This window comes from Cottoperca gobio, chromosome 4, assembly GCF_900634415.1.
Source record: "Cottoperca gobio chromosome 4, fCotGob3.1, whole genome shotgun sequence".
In the NCBI taxonomy this organism is placed as follows: Eukaryota; Metazoa; Chordata; class Actinopteri; order Perciformes; family Bovichtidae; genus Cottoperca; species Cottoperca gobio.
This window is the reverse complement of record NC_041358.1, coordinates 15,276,345-15,301,139: the sequence shown is the minus strand read 5'-3', so window position 1 is coordinate 15,301,139 and position 24,795 is coordinate 15,276,345. Positions and strand designations below refer to the sequence as shown.

The window sequence follows — 24,795 nt, the reverse complement described above, 5'->3', positions numbered from 1 at the left end:
AGCGCATGTTCCTGTGTGCTGTTCTCTACAGTACATGTTCCTGTGTGCTGTTCTCTACAGTACATGTTCCTGTTCTCTACAGCGCATGTTCCTGTGTGCTGTTCTCTACAGTACATGTTCCTGTGTGCTGTTCTCTACAGTGCATGTTCCTGTGTGCTGTTCTCTACAGTACATGTTCCTGTGTGCTGTTCTCTACAGTACATGTTCCTGTGTGCTGTTCTCTACAGTGCATGTTCCTGTGTGCTGTTCTCTACAGTACATGTTCCTGTTCTCTACAGCGCATGTTCCTGTGTGCTGTTCTCTACAGTACATGTTCCTGTGTGCTGTTCTCTACAGTGCATGTTCCTGTGTGCTGTTCTCTACAGTACATGTTCCTGTGTGCTGTTCTCTACAGTACATGTTCCTGTGTGCTGTTCTCTACAGTACATGTTCCTGTTCTCTACAGTGCATGTTCCTGTGTGCTGTTCTCTACAGCGCATGTTCCTGTGTGCTGTTCTCTACAGTGCATGTTCCTGTGTGCTGTTCTCTACAGTACATGTTCCTGTGTGCTGTTCTCTACAGTGCATGTTCCTGTGTGCTGTTCTCTACAGTACATGTTCCTGTGTGCTGTTCTCTACAGTACATGTTCCTGTTCTCTACAGTACATGTTCCTGTTCTCTACAGCGCATGTTCCTGTGTGCTGTTCTCTACAGCGCATGTTCCTGTGTGCTGTTCTCTACAGTACATGTTCCTGTGTGCTGTTTCCTGTGTGCTGTTCTCTACAGCGCATGTTCCTGTGTGCTGTTCTCTACAGCGCATGTTCCTGTGTGCTGTTCTCTACAGCGCATGTTCCTGTGTGCTGTTCTCTACAGTGCATGTTCTACAGTACATGTTCCTGTGTGCTGTTCTCTACAGTGCATGTTCTACAGTACATGTTCCTGTGTGCTGTTCTCTACAGTACATGTTCCTGTGTGCTGTTCTCTACAGTACATGTGCTATTTCTTCACACTAAATATGATGTGAAAAAATGAAGAGACCCACATCGTACATTTACATAACATTTGACTGTAAATCAGCCTTTATTCAAGGACTTCTTCTCAGAGACAACATAAAACTTTCAGTTCACACGGCGAGCTACACGATCAATAGTCGTTCCTACAACGGAAGCTGGGATGATGCGTAGACAAAGTTGGCTGAACTCTGATGCAGCCATTTGCTAATGAAAGCCATCGAGCTGAGCACTTTGGTGTGCTGCTACCAATGCAGTATCAATCGGTGAATAATATGTAGCACTGCCTGTAAAGTGCAAATTGGGAGTGATTCATTCTGTGCAACTTCAAATGTCTATGCTTTAAAATGTTTTAGGGCACAATCGGCAATCTAAATGTAAACACAAAGGACTGGAGGCTGCCATTATGCCCGCACTGATTGACGCTTCTTTTAATATACAACCAAAGTTAATAAGTACAAAACAAGCCTAATATATTTTCAATTATGTCCGGTTCAGAAAAACTAATATGTAATATTTCATTCTTCTACATGTCTTCAATTAACTGTGAATATTTCTGTAATGTATGAGGTCAACAACACTGAGAACAGCTGCATCGGTTGTTGGGGTTAACGGTAAGCCTAAAAGTAAACGTGTCTGTTTATTTTCATTGAATGCTGTCTAATTAAGTAGTCCACTGTCATGATAACTAGTTTCCTTTCTGAAATCAATCAGAATAGGTTTTGAAACTGCGACATTCAGATACAGCAGGTTGGAAGTACAGTAACCACGTAAAATATCTGTCAAAACAAAACGTCTCTGAAATTCACTTTCAAAGAGACGTTGAGAGCTTAAGGGTTATGTAACTACCTGAACATATAGAAGACTAAAACAAGACTTTCAATCTAAGTTATGGAGTGAAAACCCCCAAAATATCAGCAGCAGTGAAATATGAGACACCACTGCTGACTGACTGATATTTAACTGTATCTGTGTGTGTGTGTGTGTGTGTGTGTGTGTGTGTGTGTGTGTGTGTGTGTGTGTGTGTGTGTGTGTGTGTGTTTCAGGTGGGTGGTAATGTTATCTCCCCTGTGTGGAAACAGCGTTGCCATAGCGCCCAGTGTTAGGGCTGGGGATTCCAGGTCAGTCTCCGTCACATGACCCCCTCCTCTGAGACTGGCGAGTGTGTGTCGGTGTCGAGTCAAGTACCGGATTCCCCATTACATGGGTGCAGTTGTATGCTGTTCATTTATTGTGTCTTGCATGCGTTACATTGTGTATGAAGTTATGGAAAGAAAACTGAATGAAAACTCATAGCTGTGTTCAGAGCACTGACCCAGAAGAATACAAAATATTTAAAATATTCTTTTGTTACTTGGTGCAAACTTACTTCTTCAATTAATTCCTCACAAACCAGAAACATATAATGAATCACCTCTTGTTTTACAAGACGAATACAAGAGCTTTCCCAGATGGAAATTAGCCATGGACATAACAATGTCTGCAGTATGATATCATAGCAAAAAGCATGGCGTAATCTATCTCCGTCTTTTTGACATTCATGCACGTATTAATGCACATCATACATCCCGATCGCACCAACACAAACGTACCGCAGCTCACTGGCCTCCATGTCGCCTGTTAAACTCGTATACTGAGTCGCCGTCAGCTGCAGACTGATGTTCACAGATCTGACACAATAACAATAAATGACACTTTCACTACAGAACTAACACAATTATTATGTGTCTTCTGTTTATGTACATTTTTCTTTTTCTGTAGTTCATATTTTTATATTGTCACAGTTCTATACAAACAGCCACAACTGTTTCTAGTCCATCACAGGGACATGTTCATAATTTACTGTTCTTGTAAAATTAACAACAAAACAATGACACGTCAGTGTCACACACACACACACACACACACACACACACACACACACACACACACACACACACACACACACACACACACACACACACACACACACACACACACACACACACACACACACCCTGGAGAATGAGTAAATACAATGCCCCAATAGACGCATTAATAAGCAGAGCATTGTATTACAGATTTCCTTCATGAATAAAAACCTGATGAGGGTAAACTGAACAATCTGCCTATTTAGAATACTCATTACCTGTCCTCCTCACTGACCGGCGGGTTAACCATTGACCTCTACGGCGCAGGAACCACTGAGGTGAATGAATGTGACACTGTAATCTATCTGACACACAATTCCCCAGCGGATAACACATCTCACACATCTCACACACATTCTGTTGTTATCTGTGTGGGAAGAAAGAGCAGCTTTGTCTCGGCAGGCTGGTTCATAATCGATTTATTGTAACAAAACAATTGGTGTTCCCCTGCAGGCACCAACTCATCCACTTACACACACACGGTGCTGGGAGGTGTGTTGCATGCCACACATCTATTATTGAATACAATTTAACTGATTATCATGTTTCATATTCTATAGATATATATAGATAGATATAGATTAAGAAGTGACCCAATGGACAGCTGGAAATACTTCTTGGTGGTCAGAGTGATAAGAGTGGACCTTTTTAATTCCTGAAAGTTGATATTTAGGAGATAAGAAGACAACAATATGTCAGTATGTATGTTATAACCATGTTTTTTTAATCTGATAATTGCAATGTAAAAAACGGTTATGTTCTTGCCTGGGTGTAAAACAATAATGAAAAACAATTCGCCCCATCATGGTACACTTGTTCTCTATTCTGGAACGAGTGTGATGGACTTCTTCTGTGGCCCAACACATCAGTCCAACCTTTAATTTACACAGCTGACGTTTCACACCGTGAACTACGACCTTAGCAGGCCTTTAAGGAGATGTTGTTTCTTTTGTTAGCTTCTCTGACACATTTTCTTTGTGATACACAACACGACAAAACAATATTCAAAAGCCCCAGCTTCCCTCTCAGCCCACTTGTGTGCATTGAAACCTGTGTGCCTGAAACAGATGCCCACAAACTTAATGAAAGCACAAGAGACCAAGAAAGAGAGGGAGATACGTGTGACGCGCGTGTTTCCTGAGATTATAAACACCTCCAGTTTTGATTTTGAGACTCGAACACACCCACATGTTCCTAAAACCCACCTCTCACTTGTGCTTTTACATCCTCACACACTCATGTATGGCCTCCTAAAGAATCTACCCGACCAACTTAAGACACTGGTTGCGTCATATGTTCCATGCTTGCTGTATATGATGTGTTTCCACTCTTAGGTTCAATTTTCCACTTGCACACATGAAGTTAAGCTTCAAGAAAACCCCTGGGTTGCTTTCATTAGGTGAAAATGACTGTGCATGATATCATTTCACATAGTCTCAATTTGGTATTTTGTGTTTTTTCATGCTACCATGACTCTTTCTTACTCGAACAATCACATTTAGAATAATATTCTATGAGTGTAAAAGGATTGCACTTTTGTGCCAGCTGAATTAGCTGAATTAGTTCAAGTGCATGAAAGTGAATATTAAGTCCTCACAACATTGAAAGAGCAGATTTTAGAGATCAGGGCCGTCTGGAGAACAGCAGCTGGTAGAGATTCAGTGTTTTGCTCAAGGACACTTAAGCATGTCGGGCGTTAAACCTGGTTCTCCTGCGTTTACGCCACCCTGCTGATACAAAATAGAGAAGTTCAACAAGAAAGAAGTGGCTCTTTCTCACACACTCCAAAACATGTACGTATTGCACAATACAGGAACGAGTTAATGTCTTTGTATTTAAAATGTACAGCCAGGGAGCTTTTCTTCTTGTTCTCTTTAAGTTACACATTAAAACAGAAATCATCGTCAGACGAGCCGAAGTCTAGCTAATGATTATGTAATCCATTGCTCTCCAACACCCCTAAAACACACAAACACTACCGAATGACTGTGTAATGAAATGCGAAGAAAAACTAGGCTGTGCTTACCTGTCAGGGGTGAGGCTTTTATTCAAACACACAGACCCGCTGCAGCTTTAATCAAACAGGATTCTTAACTCCTTGACCTTTAAATATAAACTGCATCAGAGTGCTGCCATTTCTCATAATCTGCCGATTTCACCCCAAATGTGTTGATGTATTTCAGTCTAACCCTATCTGATGAAATGAATATATAAATGTGTTGCGAAATATGTTCTACAAAATGACACAATTGCAAAACTCCCTGACTTTCCCCCAACATCAGAGAGACAGTTGCCTTTACATTGATTCTTTGTTTTCATCATGTATAGTTATCCAGAGCGACTTACAGTCAGCAAAACTGCATAATAACATTACAACTTATCAGCAGTATTACAGGAAACTCCCTACAACATTCAGACATTACCAGTGACTTTCTGTGTATGGAAAACATCTCAAACTTCATTTAGTGATATTTGCCTGCTCTGCTGACTGAGCATGTACAGGGCTGAGCATCATGCTCAAGGCTACTTCAGATAGCAACATGCATGGTTGCTGATAGACAAATACACGCTTGGAGTTTCAGGGCTCAAACCAGCCGTTGCCTCCTTATACTCGCCTCACAGAACTTGCAGTTTAAATATTAGAGGCCAGCTTGAGAACAGAGGGGCCACTCTGATACAGGTAATGCGATTAAAGACGCCTGGTGCCGCAGGAAATGGTACCAGGCCCACTTTTAGATTCCTGACCTGAATCCCTGCAGCAGAAAATGAAATTGGTCCCAAACCGAGATCACACTGTGGTGCTATAATGGGTATTACCAGAAAGAGTGTGTGTGTGTGTGTGTGTGTGTGTGTGTGTGTGTGTGTGTGTGTGTGTGTGTGTGTGTGTGTGTGTGTGTGTGTGTGTGTGTGTGTGTGTGTATACGTGTAGAAGGGTGCTCTGCTCTTATGTGAAGTGGGAGTCCAAGAGTTTGAATATTGAAATAAGGAAAAAACCAACTGGACATCTCAGGCAAAAACTAGGCCATGGAATTCAAATTACTGTGCACACACACACACACACACACACACACACACACACTAATAGAAACAAACAAGCTCTGCGTCTCGACTGACTGGCAAAGCTCTGAAGCATCAAACATCAGACACACTCTCAGTAGGAACACACACGCGCACACACACACACACACACACACACACACACACACACACACACACACACACACACACACACACACACACACACACACACACACACACACACACACACCTCATGGAAGGAGACATGTAGTTTCTCTGAAATCTTTTGTTACCTTGGTTTATGAATGCCAGAATAAAAAACTACACAAAAGATAAATTGAGAAAATAAGATTACAAAAACAACTGACAACCAACATTTGAAAAGAAAGAAGAAGCTGAATTCCACTGTCAATTTCTCTTATCTAAAATCTGCAAGAGACAAAGGTCAGAAGGAATAGTTGGGAATGTCGCCCATCAGAGTTAAATATGAATATACCCAAAACACCCAGATAGATATAGAAGAAGAAAAACAAGAAAGAAAGACAGAATGACACAAAGAAGAAATAAATAAAGTGAGGAGAGAACAGACCTACCACCGGTCTAGGAGCTCTGAGAGGTCTGGAGTGGGCAACCAAGCGAGCCAGGGTGTCCTCCTCACCCGGCCGGTCGACTACATGAGCGTCGTATGCCACCATGATGGACACCTCCTGCATCATCTTGACTCCTCTTGCTCCCAACAGCAAGGAGGAGATAGAGGATGAAGAAGAAGAAGAAGAAGAAGAAGAAGAAGGAGTTGGAGGAACGTGGAGGCGAAGTAGAAGGAGAGGAGTGCAGCCGTTTAGATTCTCTCTGAGAGTGGAGGAGGCGACTGGCTGCTTTCAAGAATCTCTCAGGAGCGAAGCCCCGCCCACTGAGAGGAGGAGGGGCAGGGGGAGTGAGAGGGTAGTACAACACACCTGTTTGTTTCTCCTTCTCCCTCTCTGTAATGCTAGAAGTGTGCGACAAAGGAGGATGAGTTTGCTTTTTCCTTCTTTCCACTGAGTGAGTACTCCCCCCCCCCCTCTCTCTTAGTACCTCTCCCTCTCTCCCTTCCTCACTCTCTTAGACTCTCTTTAGTTTGCTCTCAGGAGGTTTAGTTTTTTTCAGTTTCCTGCTGCTGGTAAAAATAAAGATAAAGGCTTGTTTACACATCTACACTCTGTGTGTGTGTGTGTGTGTGTGTGTGTGTGTGTGTGTGTGTGTGTGTGTGTGTGTGTGTGTGTGTGTTTGAGGTTACAAGAGATAGGAAGGAAGTTGTCAGATTAACCACAGTAACTTGTCGTTCATAGTTGCACATCGTTCCAACAGTAAAACCCAGGAAGTGAAGTGAAAGCGACTTCAAGGCTGTCCGAGACGATGCCTGAGAACTCTAGCGTCCTCCCACAGAACCCCACGGTTAAAAACTCCCCGACTCTCTGTGGTGATGGCAACAGATTCCCCTGTCAGGGGAGATGCATCAACAGCAGGGCTGCAACCAATGACTCTTTTCATTATCAATGAATCGATAGATTATTTTGTAGATTGATCGTTTGGTCTTTAAAATGTCAGAAAATAGTGAGAAATGTCCATACTAGTTTTTCAATGCCAAAAGTGCCGTCTTTAAAGGTTTTTCTTTGTCAGCCAAAAACCTGAAGATACTCAGTGTAATACCATATAACAGAGAAAATACAAGAAAACAACATTTTCTGCCATTTTTGCATGAAAAAATACTTTAAGGTTGAAAAAATTGGCGATTATTTTTTTTTGCTGCACTAAACTGCCATGGGTTAATCTCTCTGTATTTCTCTTACTCTGAACCTTTTTAATGGCACTGTGTTTTCTCTCTATCCCAATCGTCATATCTGGCTGCACCATAGAGGTCCGTTTGCTGATGTAGGCTCTGTGAATAAAGTGTCTAGATTTTAGCCCTATTGTCTCTACTTTACATAGTGAAGTTCGGTCTAATTTCTGATGCACTTTGTAGCTGTGTTTGCCTTTAATCTCCTCTATGAATGTGCATTTTAATGGAGAATTCGGCATGTTTAACAGGAGGAGATACAATAACTGATTTACTAAGGTTAGTGCAATTTGCGATGGCTACAGAGCAGATTAACATACATCAAGAGGCATCAGTGGTAGCATAAAGTAATATAAAGTAACCTTTGTTAAAGAGAAATTTCAATGACAGCAAAGAGTGACCACATTGAAAAAATATCTAACAAGCCACACTGAATTATTGAACTAAAAATACATAAATAATATAAGGAACATATTAATAAAACAACATTTCTTAAGTATATACATAATAGATGACTTACATTAATTATTTCAATTGCTCAAAAGATAAGGGAGTGGGAATAACAAAAATCAATTAGTTATTTTATGTTCACTAAAGTTGAACTTCACATTAAATGAACTGTGAAATCACTACAAGCTAGGAGTTATCTTCTTTTTGTAAGATATTTAATGTGTTCATTCAGCTGCATTTACTTTCCTCTGTATCTCTGTATGAGTTGTAGCTTAATAAAAGTCCGCTTAGTTTACATGAACAAACTGTTGTTGTTTTTTTAGATAACTAGCCAGCAGGTGGATCTAATGTTGACATCTGGTTTGTCAAAATGTGCGAGGCTTCTTCCATCCATGTAGGTCTTTCTCTGGGACTGTTTATATTTCCTTCTCTGTAAATTATTCTGTCTGTCTCACTGCACACATCCTTCTATCTTTTTTTTCTCCTCGGTCTGTTAAAGTTTAGCTTCTCTGTTGGAAGGATTTGCTAAAAACTGGATTAATCAGTCAAACCCTGGGCGGCAAATGAATATGCGACATCTCTCTCCTTTTTTCTCGAAGTCCTGAAAAGTCATCACTCCAGCTGCGGTCGGGCGCATGTTTAAGAAGGCTGAGAAATTCAAATTCTTCACATAATCCCCAGAAAGGCTAAGCTACCCTACTGCCCGTTGTGTTCATCAAACCAAGGTGCCAGTGAATTCTTTCGATGTTTTAAGCAGCTTACTTAAATTCAGCTGATCCGATTTATACGTCGACAGAGAAAAATATGTAAAAAGGGGGGTGAACAGAGACCAGAGTGGCTTGGACAGGCAGGTTCTTCACTTTTTGCTGATGCTGTTAGAACATGGTCTTGTAACAGTCTTTAAAGGAAAGCACTGTATCTACTGTGGAAAGTCACAATCTGATGGTCAGAGGCAACATTGGAGTAACTTGAGGAGTGCAAGGAAAGGAAGACTCTTTTTTTCCTTTGAGTCTTTCATCACTCTGCGCTCTGACTGACTTGCTCCATATACTTTTATCCACAGGGAATATTCTATTTAAAAAGTTAAAAGAGTCACTGGTTTAAAAACCTGACGGTAGAAAGACGATGTTTCTAAGGAGAAATTAAAGACCTCAGACACACGCACACACACAGATTTGCCGTGTAAACCTTGGCTATTAGGATTTCAGTGGTATTCTCTTTTATGAACATGTTTAGATAATATCCAGCCCAAGGCTCTTCCCAGCACTCCTTCAGGCCGACTAGAAGATGTTTGTGATATTTCTATGAACTGAGCAGGAAAGGATACGAGTTTAAGACCCAAATCTGAATGAATTCAACACAGTTTATGTATGTCTGCTTTTGTGTGTTTGTGTGTGCGTGTGTGTGTGTGTGTGAGGGAAAGCGCCAAGAAAAAGAGTGACCAGGCAAAGAGAAAATATGTGTAAGGCTCGTCTGAGAGACGACAGATAGAGAGAGAGGGGGGGAAAAATGTGTAAAAAATAAACACGCCAACACAAGAAGAAACGGAGGAACAGCAGGAGAGTGAAAGATCAGCGAAGGACGATCAAGAGATGAGCAGAGAGAGACACAAAGTGTTCCCGGGAGTTATCCTGTTACAGCTCACTTCACCCGTCCGAGCACAGCCTCCCTTCATTCACTATTTGTGTTTTGATGACTTAATTGAGACGTTTGCTTCTGGTGTGTTTACCCATACAGACGGGTGACACACACAAAAAAGGAAAAACCTGAATAAAACAATGCAGTACTTCCATACCGGACAAGAAGGGTCAATAAAACAATAAACTATGGCCTTTACAGTCACCAGGTTACAAACCAATTGAACAAATCTATGGGAGATGTTGGACCGATGTTTTAAAGAGCTCCACCACTATAGTCGAAACACAGCTGGGGTTGAGGTTTAGGAAAATGTGTTTTTATGCCTGGAAAGTGTGTGTGTATTACATGTTTGAGTGAGTGTATGCATGTGTGCGTGCTCTTGTACATGATAAGGCCTGACATGACACAGGTTGCATTGGATTGTGCAAGAGGGACACAATTCTACCAAACCACTAGAGATAAACAGTGAGTCACAGAGCAGGATATCCTGTATGTAGAAAAACACCAAACCTGAGGGATCGTAAGCACTAAAGTCATGTGTCCTGCCAAAATGACCTTGAACGCAACACTATATGACAACGTGCTTACTCACTGAACGTTTTTTTTTTCAGATAAGAAAGTTGGAAAATGCCTAAAATGTAAAATATTATATTGTATGCAGATACAGAGAGGAGAGCGAGCAGGGGAGACACAGAGAGGAGGGAGGATGATTATCTCTTCTATCTTTCTCAGTCGACTCTTTCCTTCCTCTATCACAACAACTCTACTGACACACACACACACACACACACACACACACACACACACACACACACACACACACACACACACACACACACACACACACACACACACACACACACACCTTCTATAACTATACACAAGTGTACTGCTCTGGTCTCTGGTGACCTTAGAAAATTCCCCAAATGCCAGCAGCCTCATTAAAGTTATTGGAAGGATGATAACGTGTGTGTGCATTTTTGTGACCACACAATCTGGTAAGCTTTGAAGAAAACTATGACTACCATCCATGGAAGCCATCTTTTATCGGCTATTGTCCGATTGTAGACCAGACCAATAAACGTCAAAATACAAGAACAACTGATGAAAACAAAGAAAACCCAGCAAGAATGAATAACAAGTATATTGCAAAGGGTAACAGCAGACAATACAACTAAACTATTTGTTAAACCTTCAAAACTACTAAGCACAGTGGGTTTTAAATGCTTCTTTGCTGAAAACCGCTGCCTGCTGCAACCGAAAACAACACTATGAGAGTGGTGAGAGTGAACCAAAACAAGTGATTTATGCACTTCACATTGTCCCTCCCCTCGCCGTCAGGCTTCCTCCTAACAGAGATCCAACCTAACATTCACTGTGCGGCAGCTCCTTTTCCTGCTGTGCAGAAAGTGATTTCTTTTAAATGTTGAGGCTTGTTCAGGAATAAACAGAATAAGAGAGCAGTGACAACATCCATGCCTGAAGTCATGTTGAGGTGAAGTCAAGATCCAGAAAATCCAAGATGTCACAGCAGCACCAACTCTTTTTGACTGACAGCTAATCTTTGTCAAGTGCTGTGCAAATAATACCCAATAAACCAAATACATAGACTGAAAAGAGATTTTCATAAAGGGCACCGATAAACAGCGCAGCTGCAGTGCGTGGACAAATCAGGGATGTCACTGCGGTAGAGAGTACCCCACACTGCACTTAATCCCCACAAAAGCCAAATCTGTACTTGACATGCCCCAGGACCTCTGACCCCTCTGGTTAAAGGTATTTGTGTCTCAGTGGGAAATACTAAGACAAGAATTCCTTATTGTGCTGCTTGGATTGATACAATAATCTCATAGTCACTCCAGGAATGGTGTGTGCGTGTTCGTTTGAACACACTTGTACAACAGTTTTAGTTTTTTGTTACAGTGCAACATGTCTTGATTTGAACAGTTAAACTTTGAAATTAAGATATGGGAAACATAAGGAATAACAAATGCCTGTGTTTGTCTATAGAGGTCCTTACCTTGATGTTGCAGGCCTGTTCCATAAGCCTGCGGGCATTCTCCGCAGCTCTGTAACGTTTAGGGAGCTGGACTCTGAAGAACTTGAGAGCCCCTTCGAAGTCCGCCTGCAAGAGGTCCTCTTTAGACGTCTGGAGCGAGACATGAGGAGGTGGGACGGGAGGTGGTGGTGGAGACGGACAGAAAAAAGGACGGTCATTAAGAGTCAGACATACAAAGCACAGAGTAACCTCCAGCAGCTTGTTCTCCCCAATTCCTTCTATATTGAGGGAGGACAGACTTACAAGTCTCTCATCTTGGGAGCAATTTCCTTCATTTATCTTTCAAATCTTTTTTTTCAGATGTCAAATCTCTAAAATTAACCTTTAGGGTGCTGTGACCCTGCAAGTGTTTCATTTATCACATGTTGCTTGAGCTACTATTGAGTTATCCTAATTATTCTATATAAATCACAGAGAGTGCAAGCTTAATGACTAAAATGCAAAACAAAAAATAATAGTCCACCTAGATCCAATGCCAAATACATTACTGTCAGTTACCAGCACTCCCCTCCATTGAAAGTGTCCAGATGCTGCACACAAAAGGCCCAACAAGTGCAGTGGAGCTGCTCAGTCCTGAACTTTTTCTGGGTAACTCAATAACAATCAATAACACCATCTGGTGGTGTAAAGATGCATTGTCACAAGAATATATCCAGATGTATTACTACAGTATATGTTCAGAGACGTATTTATGCTTTTCAACATGATCCAGAGTAGATCATGTTTCGTCTGTTTAATTTCTAATTGTTAATGAGAATATGGGATCAAGTGTGAAATATAGCAGCATGAATGGGAGACAGTGAGGACAAGTGTCCTTTTTTGAGTTGATACAAGAGATCCTTGTATGAGTTTTCCATATGAATCTATTCATGCAAAAATTCTAAATTAATTCAAAAAGATAACAGGCGAGACTTCGCTTGTAAATACAAATTCAGGCAATTGGCCGGCACTTCAATCCAATGTGACACACATAAAAGTCCACAGCAGAATCCGCAAGCTTCAATTTCAAAAGATGTCAAGGGTTAGAGGTCAAACCTTCACCACAACAAATCCACTAAATTGCTATTTGACCAATGTGAGAAGTGGAGGAACAAAAGTTTATTTTTTATTTTTTAAACATGCTTAACTGTTTCCCCACCATCTTCTGTCGTCACCAGTAGCTCTTTGTATTATCAACACAAGTCAAACTAACAAAGGTTATTTTGTAACTCTAAACCCGACCATCCCTGCATGCTCAGCTTCTCTCATCCAGCGTTTGTTTCCCAGTCCCCCCTCTCTCACCGCCAGCAGCTTAGGGACGAAGAGCCGGTGTCCCATCCCAAGGAGATCCATCACCTTGCAGTATGAGTCTGCTGAGGCCTGACTGCTGTGACCCCCCTCCTCTGCCTTTCCCTCTCCGTCCTCCAACGCCCTGTGCACTGCTGGAAGGGGCAGATGTGGGGTCAAGGAAGGTATAGGGGAAGGCGAGGGGAGAGGGGAGGTTGGAGGAGATGGTGGTGGGGTTGGGCAGGGTGAGGGAGGGGGACGGTCCCGCTCCGGGGCCAGGGTGGCAGATGACTCCAGCGTGTCGTCCGAACGTCCCAGCGGGTTTCTTGGACTTGGTGGACTGGAAGGGTATGTACTGGAGTGTATTCAACTTGAGCTGAGATTCCTCTTGTGGTCACCGTCTAGTCAAACTGGCCGAGTGACTGACCTTTTTGGAAGAGAAGTTGATAATGCCACATGAGGCAGTGTCCCAACAGACTGAAGTTCAGGGCGCCAGCTCAGAGAGAAGACAACGAGACGTTCACAGGAACACACAGTCACTCAGCAGCCCAGGCATCCAAAGTATGCAACGTTAACATTGATCCAGTTCATCTAGGCACCACAGAATTTGGGCAAGGGGAGGTCAGTGGAGGCCACTCAGCTTGTTCCACTGTCAGAGCCCAGTAACGGCCACAAGGTGTGACAAAATAACAGTCAGAAAATGATGTATTGACGCTGCATTCGGCATAATGCTGAGTTTTCCAGCTACCAGCCAGACTCACTTTGAAATCCAGTCACAAGATACACACTCATCTTCCTGTGCCAAACTCCCCCAACCAATTCCAATCCAGTACATCGTTACCTAGCAACAAAGCTGCTCAACACGTGGGCTGATGCTACGGCAAACAGCAGCGATGGATAAGTACTCCACCTTCTTTTTATTTTCCTTCCTTGTTAGACTTCAAAGCCTGAGAGAAAATCTCCCTCAGCCATACATTTTGTAGCAGGTTTCCAAAGAAGAGGCGGCACCTGGTATAAAGCAGACAGGACTTTGTTTTTTGTTTTCTTAATACTGAAATAACAGTATAAATCCTTTTATCTGAAGAGCCCCGGTCTAAGCCTTAGCCGACGGTCCTGACGACTTGGCAGAAGCAGACGAGATGTGGTCTGTTTGCATGGGAGTGTGGCACGTTTCTGCCTTCAGGAGATGATAATGCATTTGTGTTTGTTTATGGCTGAGAGAATGCTGAACTCGTTGAGTCAGAGTTAAGCCAGTGATGCAAGAAAAACAAGATGAGTTTGGAAAGAGGTAGAAAAACAGAGTGTATCACAATAGCCTCTCTGTATCTTTGCTCTTCCTCTTCACTGATATAACCCTCTGATCGGAAGTCTGACCAGATATAAGTCACATAGATCAGTAAAAGCACAGTCCAGTCAGCAGCTCCAGCATGGACTCCAGTGTCTGTCCCTCCAGCAGATTTCCATCAGCAGCAGCAGCCAGGCATCCGGTCTTTATCGGTGAGTAGATTATTTAGATTGGAAACCAGCTCCTTCAGATGGAAAGCCACTTCTGCCTCTCTCCAACAAAGGCTAAATATATGAGTGTTAGCATTAGAGTGTGAGTTGTTGTGCTATCAGGAGTGATGGTCCTAGCCAGCAGACGGGGTGAGGCAAAGCAAATAAACCGCACAACGTTTCCTGTCCACCGTCTCTCTTTTTCACTCTCAGCTTTTTCTAACCCTTACTTTCTCTTTGTTATGCTAACAGCTAAACGCTAGCAGCTAGCAGGGGCGGCTCCATTGCAGAAGACTGGGTGGACAGAGGTAGCATGTTGAAGAAATGCATAGCCAGCCAACAGAGAAGAGCAGAAGGTTGAGGTAGAGGAATACGAGTTAAAGAAGACAAGAGGACGAAGAACTGTGGAAGAGAAGGAGCTCCAAGCAGGCATCCATGGAAGCTAAAGATGAAGAGGAGAAAAATGTAAAAGAAAACAAAAACAAAGAGCTTTTCTCCTCCAGGTTCAGATTGCTAACGCTATAGCTTATGCTCCTGTTGTGATGTGGATGGCGAGTGCTGAGCAGGAGAGGGAGGGAGGTGAACACAGATAGAGGGAGGGGTGATGAGAGCGAAGAGGGGAGCAGGATGGATGGAGGAGGGAGGAGGGAGCCTCAGGGGAGAATGCCGTCATGCCTGGCCAATGAGAGGCAGGCAGTGGAAGCCCTTCCACCCTCCTCACATCCTCATTTGTTCTCTATTCCCGACCATCGCATGCACCAAATCTTTCTCTGTCTGACACGCAGAATACATTATTGCCAGATAGATAGATATAGAGCAGGAGGGCTTTTTAAAACCATTATAATTCATTTAGAGGGGAACGCCTGAGTGTAGCTGCATTACTACGTAAAAGCAAAAACACTCAATATATTTATTATTATTAATAAAAAATAATATTATGAGCCAATCAGCAGAATTTGGCTCACAATTGGCTTCACCAGTTTTAATGAGTGCCTGTTTAATGATAAATTAGTGTTTTTATGTTTACTGTGCAGCCGTTTTCTTTAAGAATAATAAATACTGGATCAGAACTCAGTATTGGCAGAGATTAAAAATTAAAGGACTGGTTTTGGGGGCAAAATGAACTTGATTGGGGCATCCCTAATAATGGCTAATTTCCATTTACTGATTTTCTAGCCTGCTATTTTTCCATTAGCATCTGTAAATAAGCACCGTGAAAAATAATCGTGGCTAAATATAAAAAATAAATGAGTAAATAAATATAATAAATAAATGACCTGGACATATTGTTGCTAAAACAAAAGATATCTAAGTATGATTGAAACTTGCTAACTTGCTCCCGTCCAAACTGGCTGATAATATACATTGGCATCTTTTTAATAATTCATTGATACATTTGATTTACTTGAGGTTTTATGAATAGCCATGATGTTTTAGTAAAACAGAAAACTGAGCAGTAAATCACTTGACAGTATGATTACTATTAGTTACTACTCATTACAAACATACTTTTCTCCCCGTTTCTCATGTTAATGGGAGCTGAGAATTACACTTCATGCTGAAATGACCTGTGTTTTACCTGATTTCCAGATGAATACAAAATTAAGTTTTGTCTAAAATAAGTAGTTTCTTTATGTTAAACTTAATCCTTGAAAAGAAACATGATGCTAAATGATTTGTTTCTTTTGTTCCAGTACGAAGACATGGACTACATGATGCCCTTCATCACAGGGTGTTCTGGAAGTTTCAGCGTGACTTCCACAAGGACTGTCCCATCAAATTAATGTCTACATTGACCAACTTGACAACGACATGAAATATGACAGTCATTGCCAAAACTCATCGATCTATTCCACCACAAACAGATCTGATAACACAACAAATAGTCATTCTAAATCATTCTGCTCTGATGGCAACAACATGCACGCTTGGTAATAAAACAACAACAGAAAAGGAGATATTTTCTTTACTACATTTAAAATACAGATATCAATTGCATTTTTTGCATGTTTAATTTAGTCTTTTTCCTTTTGTATCTATACGTTTCTTTTTGAATAATGAGACTAAAATCATGATTGATTTTAAATAAAAAATGTATATTTGCACTTTTTATTCTGTGTGTTTTTATTCTATGTCTGTCTATTGTTTAGTATGTGTGCCTATGGTATACATTTTCTTTTAACCACATCCAAAATTTATGGAAAATTACATTTTCTGATTTTAAATCATACATTACTTTATTAAAGTCTGAGGGGAACTGTATGGAAACCATGTATGCACCTATAACTGTATGTTAACGCTAAAATGTATACATGTGTTAATAAGTTAGTAACATCAGTGTTGATGCTAATAGTAAACATTGTTGCCATTTAGCCACTTCATATACTGCTCAAAACATATGCTACAACATAATGGTAACATTGAAAGGTATTCCTTGCCATTCTGACATCAACATAATGAGTCTTTACCTATTTGTCTAGTTTGTCTTTAAGGGCAAATCTGCCTCTGCATTTCCATATGCAATTTCTGATTTGAGCACTAGAGGGCGAGAAATGCCAACAAACAAACTCACTAACCTCTACAGATCACATGAGACCTAGAACTTAATGTACCTCCTCACACACAATGCCTCTCATGCACAATCACGCCTCCCAAAAACTTTGCCCAGTGCTTTGTGGTAACATTCTCACCAACAACAACTCTAATAAACTGCACAGAACATCTGTGGTAAGATTCTCACCTGTGCATAACCAACATTTTTATGTGCAATTAATGTCCAAAAAATAACCATTTTTTCTCAAATCCACATGTTAACATACGAACAATATATTGGTTTTCTTTTTTTATTGAAGCAAAGTAGATCGGACATAAAACACTATTTGGGTAAAATGTGATTTTTGATATAAAAACTGATTTAAAGTTAAACAAATTAAAACAGATAGTTAGAAATAAATGAATGAATTAAAGTGAGTACTAACCTTGAGCAGAGCGAGGGCCACGTTGAAGATGATGTTCAGACCCTGGAAGACAGAGGAGAATTAAATATGAATACAGAAACAAGTAGAGGCAAACTCACTTCTTGTGACTCAGCAGGTTAATACAAGTTTCAGCGTATAAGTGTAATTATTTCCAATACACTAAAACTGAAAATGTTATTCCTGAAGTGAAGTGATAGAGAGTAAGTCCTTAGAAAACTATTGGCTAATTAAATCATACTAACTTATCACATTTACATAGCATATTGATCAGATTAGATTTTGTATTGCTTAAATTACTGATTTAAATGATTAAAAAGTGCTTGACAGATCACATTCTTTAGTACCGTCTTAAGTGTGTGCATTTTTCTTCTATTTATAAAAAAGAAAGTTTTAATATTATGTTTTATATTGTTATATGTATTTAAACATCGTGTGTTTGTATGTGTATTTATTTATTTACTTTACTTTTATGTTTTCTTTAGTTATAGGTTAGTTTTATTATCAGTAATACGTTATATATGTCATTATCACTATTTGATTTGAATTATTATGTTATTATATTGTGTATATAATTACCCTTTTTTCTACAAATGCATTGGTATGTATTTATGTGTATGTTTCCTATCTTTTAAATACATTTTTCATGCACAAATGGAAATGTTTATTCATCTAACATACTGTACACTACACTGTACATTACACTGTAAATTGTGCATTAATTGAGTTTCAATAAAAATAAATCTTTACAAAAAAGTAATTAGCACAATAATTAAATGTAAATATAAAAGGTTCCAAATAAACAGATACAGCCAAAAATGTGCATGTATAATGTTTCTATATGAATCACAGATTATTGTGGTGAAAAGTTTTGTTTCTATTCACTGATATACAGTATGTACATTAATGCTGTGACAACGTGTTTTTTTCCACCCTCTTTCGTCGACACCACGCTCCTGATTGTGACACAGAAAGAAGGAAAATGTAAAGCTGATGTCAGCTCTGCATGGGAACACCCGTCTCCTTGGTCTCCGTGACAACCAGTTCACATGGCAACACTGAGCTAAAAATATCTGGACACCTCTAAAAATAACCGGAGAAAGAGAAAAGAGAGGGGGAGCTCTGCCTTCACACACCGATCTTTGTAGGCCTCAAGATGGTGCTACAATGCTGAGCCAGGATCAAAGGTGTGTATGAGAGAAAGAAAGATAATCTCAGAGTGTGTGTGCGTGTGTGTGTGTGTGTGTGTGTGTGTGTGTGTGTGTGTGTGTGTGTGTGTGTGTATGTGTCTGAGGAAGTGAGATTCATGGGGAGAAAGAGAGATAAACATGCAGAGAGGGGAGACATCATAACATAGACTGGGAAGGTGACGGGGCAATATAGTGGTGCAGATATGAGTCCTAAAACCCGGAAATGAGTTAGCATTTCAGGACTTCCTGTTCCCTCGTCCTGAAGTCAATGGGATATTGGTTAGAGGCCTGAAATAAGGTCAGTGGGTGACACAAGCTTAAGAGATTTTAATGTTTTGTTCTGCAAGATATTATGCATCATGAATTATGAAGCTTTTACCTTACTGTTACTTATCCTCACTTTACAGCCTCATGTTTATATCTGTGCTCTTGCAAACTATTCTAACTCAAACTTTCCAACTGGTAGATTTAGTATTTTCCAATTGTTTTTTTTACATTGTAGTGTTATAATATTAGCTAAGCCAGTGAATAGCTAACCTACATTGCTAGGCAATGGTGTTTTGCTTCTCCCATTGATGTAACCACAAGTCGTCGGATGGAAGTTGCTCGTTCTATCGTTTCCTGACAGATGTTACCCAGTGGAGACTCTGGGTTCAAGCCATAAGTCAATGTCACGTTACAGTTTTTAGAATATGATAAGACTAATGGGAGGAGAGAAGTTCAGGAATAAAAGGATTTGCAGATCGAATGTGATGCACTAAATAGTTACTTGTAACTTAAGTGGTAATGACTCTAAAGCGACTCAAATATGACCTAAACAACATCACACACCATCCTGCTGAGAGCCTGGGCTTCTCCACCAATCAGTAGAACTTAACGTTCTCCTCAAAACAATGTGAAGTATGTTAAAATACTCAGCTATGATTAATATTTAGTTTAACATGATTTTCCCACATAAAAAGAGACATGAAGCACATCTACTCTTTTTCTTCCTCATTGACAAATTCTGGATCTGCCCACCCAAAAAAACGCAGCTTGCGTGGAGCTTTGAAAGTAGTGAATCTTAGCTTGCAAAATACCGATACATAGCGACACCTGGCTGATGCCCCTCGTTTAGCCGTAGCGTTAGCCTAATGATACGGAACGCCCCGCCCGGCAAATTGACAGGATTGGTTCCTTAGGTATGTGACGTATAAACCCCTGGCTGTCGGACTGTATGTTTCTGTGACTGTCATCGGTATACTGCTGTTCCAAGGTGGAAATACTCAACCATGGTGTTGACTGCTTATTTTGCTCATGATATGTCTTGTAACGTGTAAAAAACACCACAAGGAGACGATAACAAGGTTAAAAACCTTCATCAGAGGTGGGAAACCAAACAAAAGTCCAGAAACCTTTGACTTACTATATCTACATATGAGATATAAAGATGTTGATTGAGAAAATAATAATAAAAACATTAAGATGAGGGTAAAATGTGGTAGAAATAAAAAATTATTATCAAAGTAAACTGTTGAGACTTCATCAAGGAAACACAACAGCTGACTGACGGAATATGAAGAGAGTGATTAATAATAAAAAAAGACTGAAAGGGAACAAGCACAGATGGGATAAAGGAAAGAACATGAAAGAATGAAAGATGAAAAGTGTAAATAAATAGGAATAGAGCAAATAAGTGAAGCTAGTGAAGAGGATACGCAATGGCAGACTGCTGTATAAAGAGAGAGAAAAACAAAGAAAGAAAATGATAGACGCACTACTGGTTAAATACATATACGATTGGGTCAATGAACATGGAATGAGAGACAGCAGAATAAAGAAAAGACACAGTAAAAGATTCGCTAAAGAAATGGCAGAGAAAAGAGGGGAACAAGGAACGAGAACGATGATAGAGAGAGGAAGCAATAAAGGAGTGGGAGAAAATGATGGAGAGGAGGGCAGACAGAGAGGGATGCAGGAGATGAGAATTCTGGTTTACCGAGCAGATTCTCATCATGCGGCTCATTGGGTGAGAAAGACCTGGGAAACTTTTAATTATTCTGCCTGGGGCCAATAAGAGGACAGAGAGAGGCAGGGTGGGAGAGAGAAAGGAGGATGGAGGATGGAGGAAAGAGGAAACAAATAGGGCATTTGACTTTTCATGTTTTAGGTAATGAAACTTTTCAGAGACGTCAAAGATGTAAAAAATAATAATATTAAAAACACTGATAATCCATCAGCTTTTTCTCTTTGTTTTGTACACACAAATGATAATCCTCGCAAGTAAGGGTGGTGGATCATAACTTCTTGTGCATTGCATTGAGGGTCAGCATTTGATTCAGTGGATACTATTTTGCTGAGTCACTTGGGAAAATGGGTCTGATACCGCTGTTGAACTGTTATTATTTGTCTGACCGACCTCAAGCTGTTGTTATGGGTAATTCTTCATCTCCTCATGTTGGACGTAGTTGCTCCTCAAGGCTCTGTTCTTGGCCCCTTGTTACTTTGAGTTTCTATGCTGCAAACTCAATATTTATTTTCCATAAGGCCACAGCTGCATGGTTCCACCTCTAGATAGGGGCCTCAGTCAGACACTCCAAATCAATCCTAATTACAAATTTGGCTTCAGCAATTCTGTTTAAGCTATTGAGCGTTGTACGATTTTCTTTTTTATGTTTTAGAGTTTTGAAGGTCTCTTCAGAGGAGCTTTCCGTACAAATGTTTCAGAACAAGAGGCAGTGATTGGTATCTGCTCAAATGGTCCTAATGACATTCAATCAATGATCCTATCAGCCTTTAAAAGCCTGATCAGCGCATCGCTATCGGAAGATATTAGGTCAAAGCAAAAAGCAGAAGGATAAGTGCTGATATAACTTTGACTTACGTGCCCTCTACTTGTGGCCACTGATAGCTGGTCAGTTGTATGTCCTTACTACTCATCTCTCTAGAAGGTTGACCCTCCCCTCATTGTTCTCAGGACAATATAGACCAAATCACACGAAATATACTCCCAGTATAAAGTAGTGCAGTGAGCCAAATTATACCTCACAGAGCAGCAGGTCAGTGATGTGGAAAACCATACACAGGGGGAATTTGGCAGTGAAGAGGGTGAGGAACCACTGGGAGGCGTACATGTGTGCCTCCAGGTTCAGCTCCTGGAAGTGGGACCACAGGTCTGGAAGCTGCTCCTGTGGGAGCAGATAGAAGAGAAGGAGGAGGAGAACGTTTTGAGATTAAACAGCAGTTACTAGACTAGAAGGATGTGGCTCTGTTTGTCATTTAAATTTTACATTATTTCATTTCTACTCATGCCTTATTAAATCATGTCGTCTCACTGAGATGATAATCAAGAGAGACCCAAGAACAAAAGAAAAAGTTGAAAGACATAAAACAATTCTGTATCACGTCCCAGCCGCCACAGACAGGGACATTATTCATACATTGCACACATTGTTAAACTTCCAGTAAATACATAAAAAAGAAATATACTACAGTATACTAAGCAAGTACATTCACACAATTTGACATTTACAAATCTGTAACGAGAATGAGTGAATCTATCTTTGTTTCATAAAATGTACAAAGTGTATGAGCACCAGAACTGGTGGTTATTATATTATTATGTTTACTTTATTGAATTCCTACTTTCCTTTTTTTCTTCCAATTATTAGTCTCTTTCGTCACCATTTGTTTGTTCTAGTTTCTAGTTATCTGTTTTGATATACTTTTGTTTTTGTACAATAAGCATCCATACAGATACTGTACATGTACAGTGAATAAAGGATTCAATTAGCCAACATTTACCGTGCCACATCACACCTGAATGGATCAGATAGTGAGTTCCCACCTGGATACTAATATTTGTCAGTCAATGCTAACATTCCTACATTGATCGTATTTGGTCAATGCTAACCGAGTTGAACCTGATGCTGCGACACGACTGCAAGAAGGGCCAGTATGGATTTTAGGACCAAATTAAACTCTACTCAGTGAGTGAATTTAGGCTGTAATACCCGAGTGTGATGGGACTTAACCACCACCAGGATCATCAGCCTCAAAAGACAGAAAGAATGCCGTCACACACACACACACACACACACACACACACACACACACACACACACACACACACACACACACACACACACACACACACACACACACACAAATATGTATCCTTTTATATAATGTGACCAGAAACGAGTCAACAAGGCAACAACAAACATGTCGTCCCCCACAGATGATGCAATCACTGGTAACATGCGCTACATATTTGAATATGATCAAACTTTCCTTGCTTTTATGGGAAATGCATTTTGTAAGGCTATTTTCACAGTCTGCTATTATTTTCTTTTTAGTGGCACCCAGTATGAGTAATTGCACAAACCCTGCATTCAATCATTGATTAAATGAAACATCCCAGGGGACTTCAATCTTAAGAAACTAAAAATTTGGAAAATCAAATCCAGTGTAAATGAATGTTCGTCGAGACTAGTCTGCACAACTAGTATAGCTGGATATGTGAAGTGAATGTAATGGCATTTAAACTTCTGATGTAGACAAAACAACTGATTATTATCTTATTAGTTATTTCAGGAGCCCCTGGCCGCAGACGTACAATTGCCATTAATAAGAGGTAAGAAGGCATAAATTAACTACAACTCTTGAAGTGGATTTTCAGTTGGATACTTCCAATCACAGAGCTTAAAATGTCGGGAGAAAACTAAAGATTACGCTGTTGAGAAAATTGAAAACGATCTGCAGTTTCAGTCAAATCGGTTTTAAATTCTAGGTCAATTTAACTGAGCAACTACCTTACAACTACTAACCAATTTGTGCTTCTGAATGGCTTCTTCTCTGTGGAAACAGCTACCGAGGCTCATGGGTATTGTAGTATTTTGAGCCCTCGGCCATGTCGAAATGATGAACAAAACTTGATTTCTCCAAAATGCGGTTGAAATATTTAAAACAGGTGGGATATATAAATGAATAAGGTTTCTACATTATCCAGGAGGGTCTCATGTTTCAATGTTAATTCATATTTAGTATATCGATTAAAGAACAATTTAAATGCGAATACAGTACGGGGAAATAAACAGAACCAGCGGCCCCTGACTGTCAGGGTCATCTTCTCAGCATTATGTTACTTTGCATTGCATTGTAATGCATCCCATTCCATTTCAAATATTATAAAACATTGCATCACTGACCTGCATCAGCCTCTCCAGCTGGAAAAACTTGCAATGAAGATCCTCAAAGTTGTTTTTGTAGAGAGCTCTGAGGCCGTACTCATACATGATTTTCACCAACACACAGAAGGCCTGTTCCTCTGGCATCTGAAACCACACGGATAACGATAAACTACATGAACTAAAACTCTAAACAACTGACTGTCTAAAAAGTACATCTGCTGCCACAAAGGAAACCAAGACATTGTGTGAGGATCTTCACATGACAATGGATTGTCACACAGTCTTCAAGACACGAAACGGACACATTTCATTATCCAACGTTATGTGACTGGCTCCAAATAAAGCCCGAAGGGCAGAAGAAGAAGGTGAAGGTGTGAATGGCATGACGGTACATACTTTAGAGTCTTTACATCTGCAAGAAGTGCGTGCGAAAATGTTTTTATGCGAGTGCTTCAATGTCTGTGTTTTTTTTAGTGTGTGTTGCTTGGATGAATGAAGATAAGAGGCAAGATTGAAAGCTGTGTGTGTGTCTGTGTGGGTATATGGGTTTATTTCTCCTCACACACACACACTCACAGACGGTGAGGTGATATTTAATCAGAGTGACAGTATGTGTTTGGGGCTGAATGGGCTCCTGCAGGTAAACCTGAACCGCTATTAATATTCCTGACATCTCCTCTATAACCTCTCCCTTCTTCCTCTACAACCCGTCTTCCTCCTCCTCCTGTATAACCTCTCTTTATTTTACTGCTGCTGTCCCCTTTATATCTCCTTCTCCTCTTCTTATCTTTACAGCCTCCTCCTCCTCCATAAGTTCCTC

The 24,795-nt window shown here is 40.4% G+C and overlaps 1 protein-coding gene and 1 long non-coding RNA gene across 2 annotated transcripts in view; one reads left to right on the top strand and one right to left on the bottom strand.

Annotated features, from left to right (window-relative positions):
• Window positions 1-24,795, bottom strand: part of rabgap1l (RAB GTPase activating protein 1-like) — a 120,491-nt gene that overhangs the window by 12,775 nt on the left and 82,921 nt on the right. Inside the window, 4 exon segments of the mRNA XM_029429375.1 lie at window positions 11,841-11,969; window positions 17,618-17,659; window positions 21,828-21,971; window positions 23,994-24,119. Of these exon segments, the coding sequence (XP_029285235.1) occupies window positions 11,841-11,969; window positions 17,618-17,659; window positions 21,828-21,971; window positions 23,994-24,119 (441 nt within the window).
• Window positions 14,255-16,694, top strand: LOC115006835 (uncharacterized). Its single transcript, XR_003832120.1, has 3 exons — window positions 14,255-14,642; window positions 14,892-15,104; window positions 16,334-16,694. It is a non-coding gene; the product is annotated as an uncharacterized LOC115006835 (long non-coding RNA).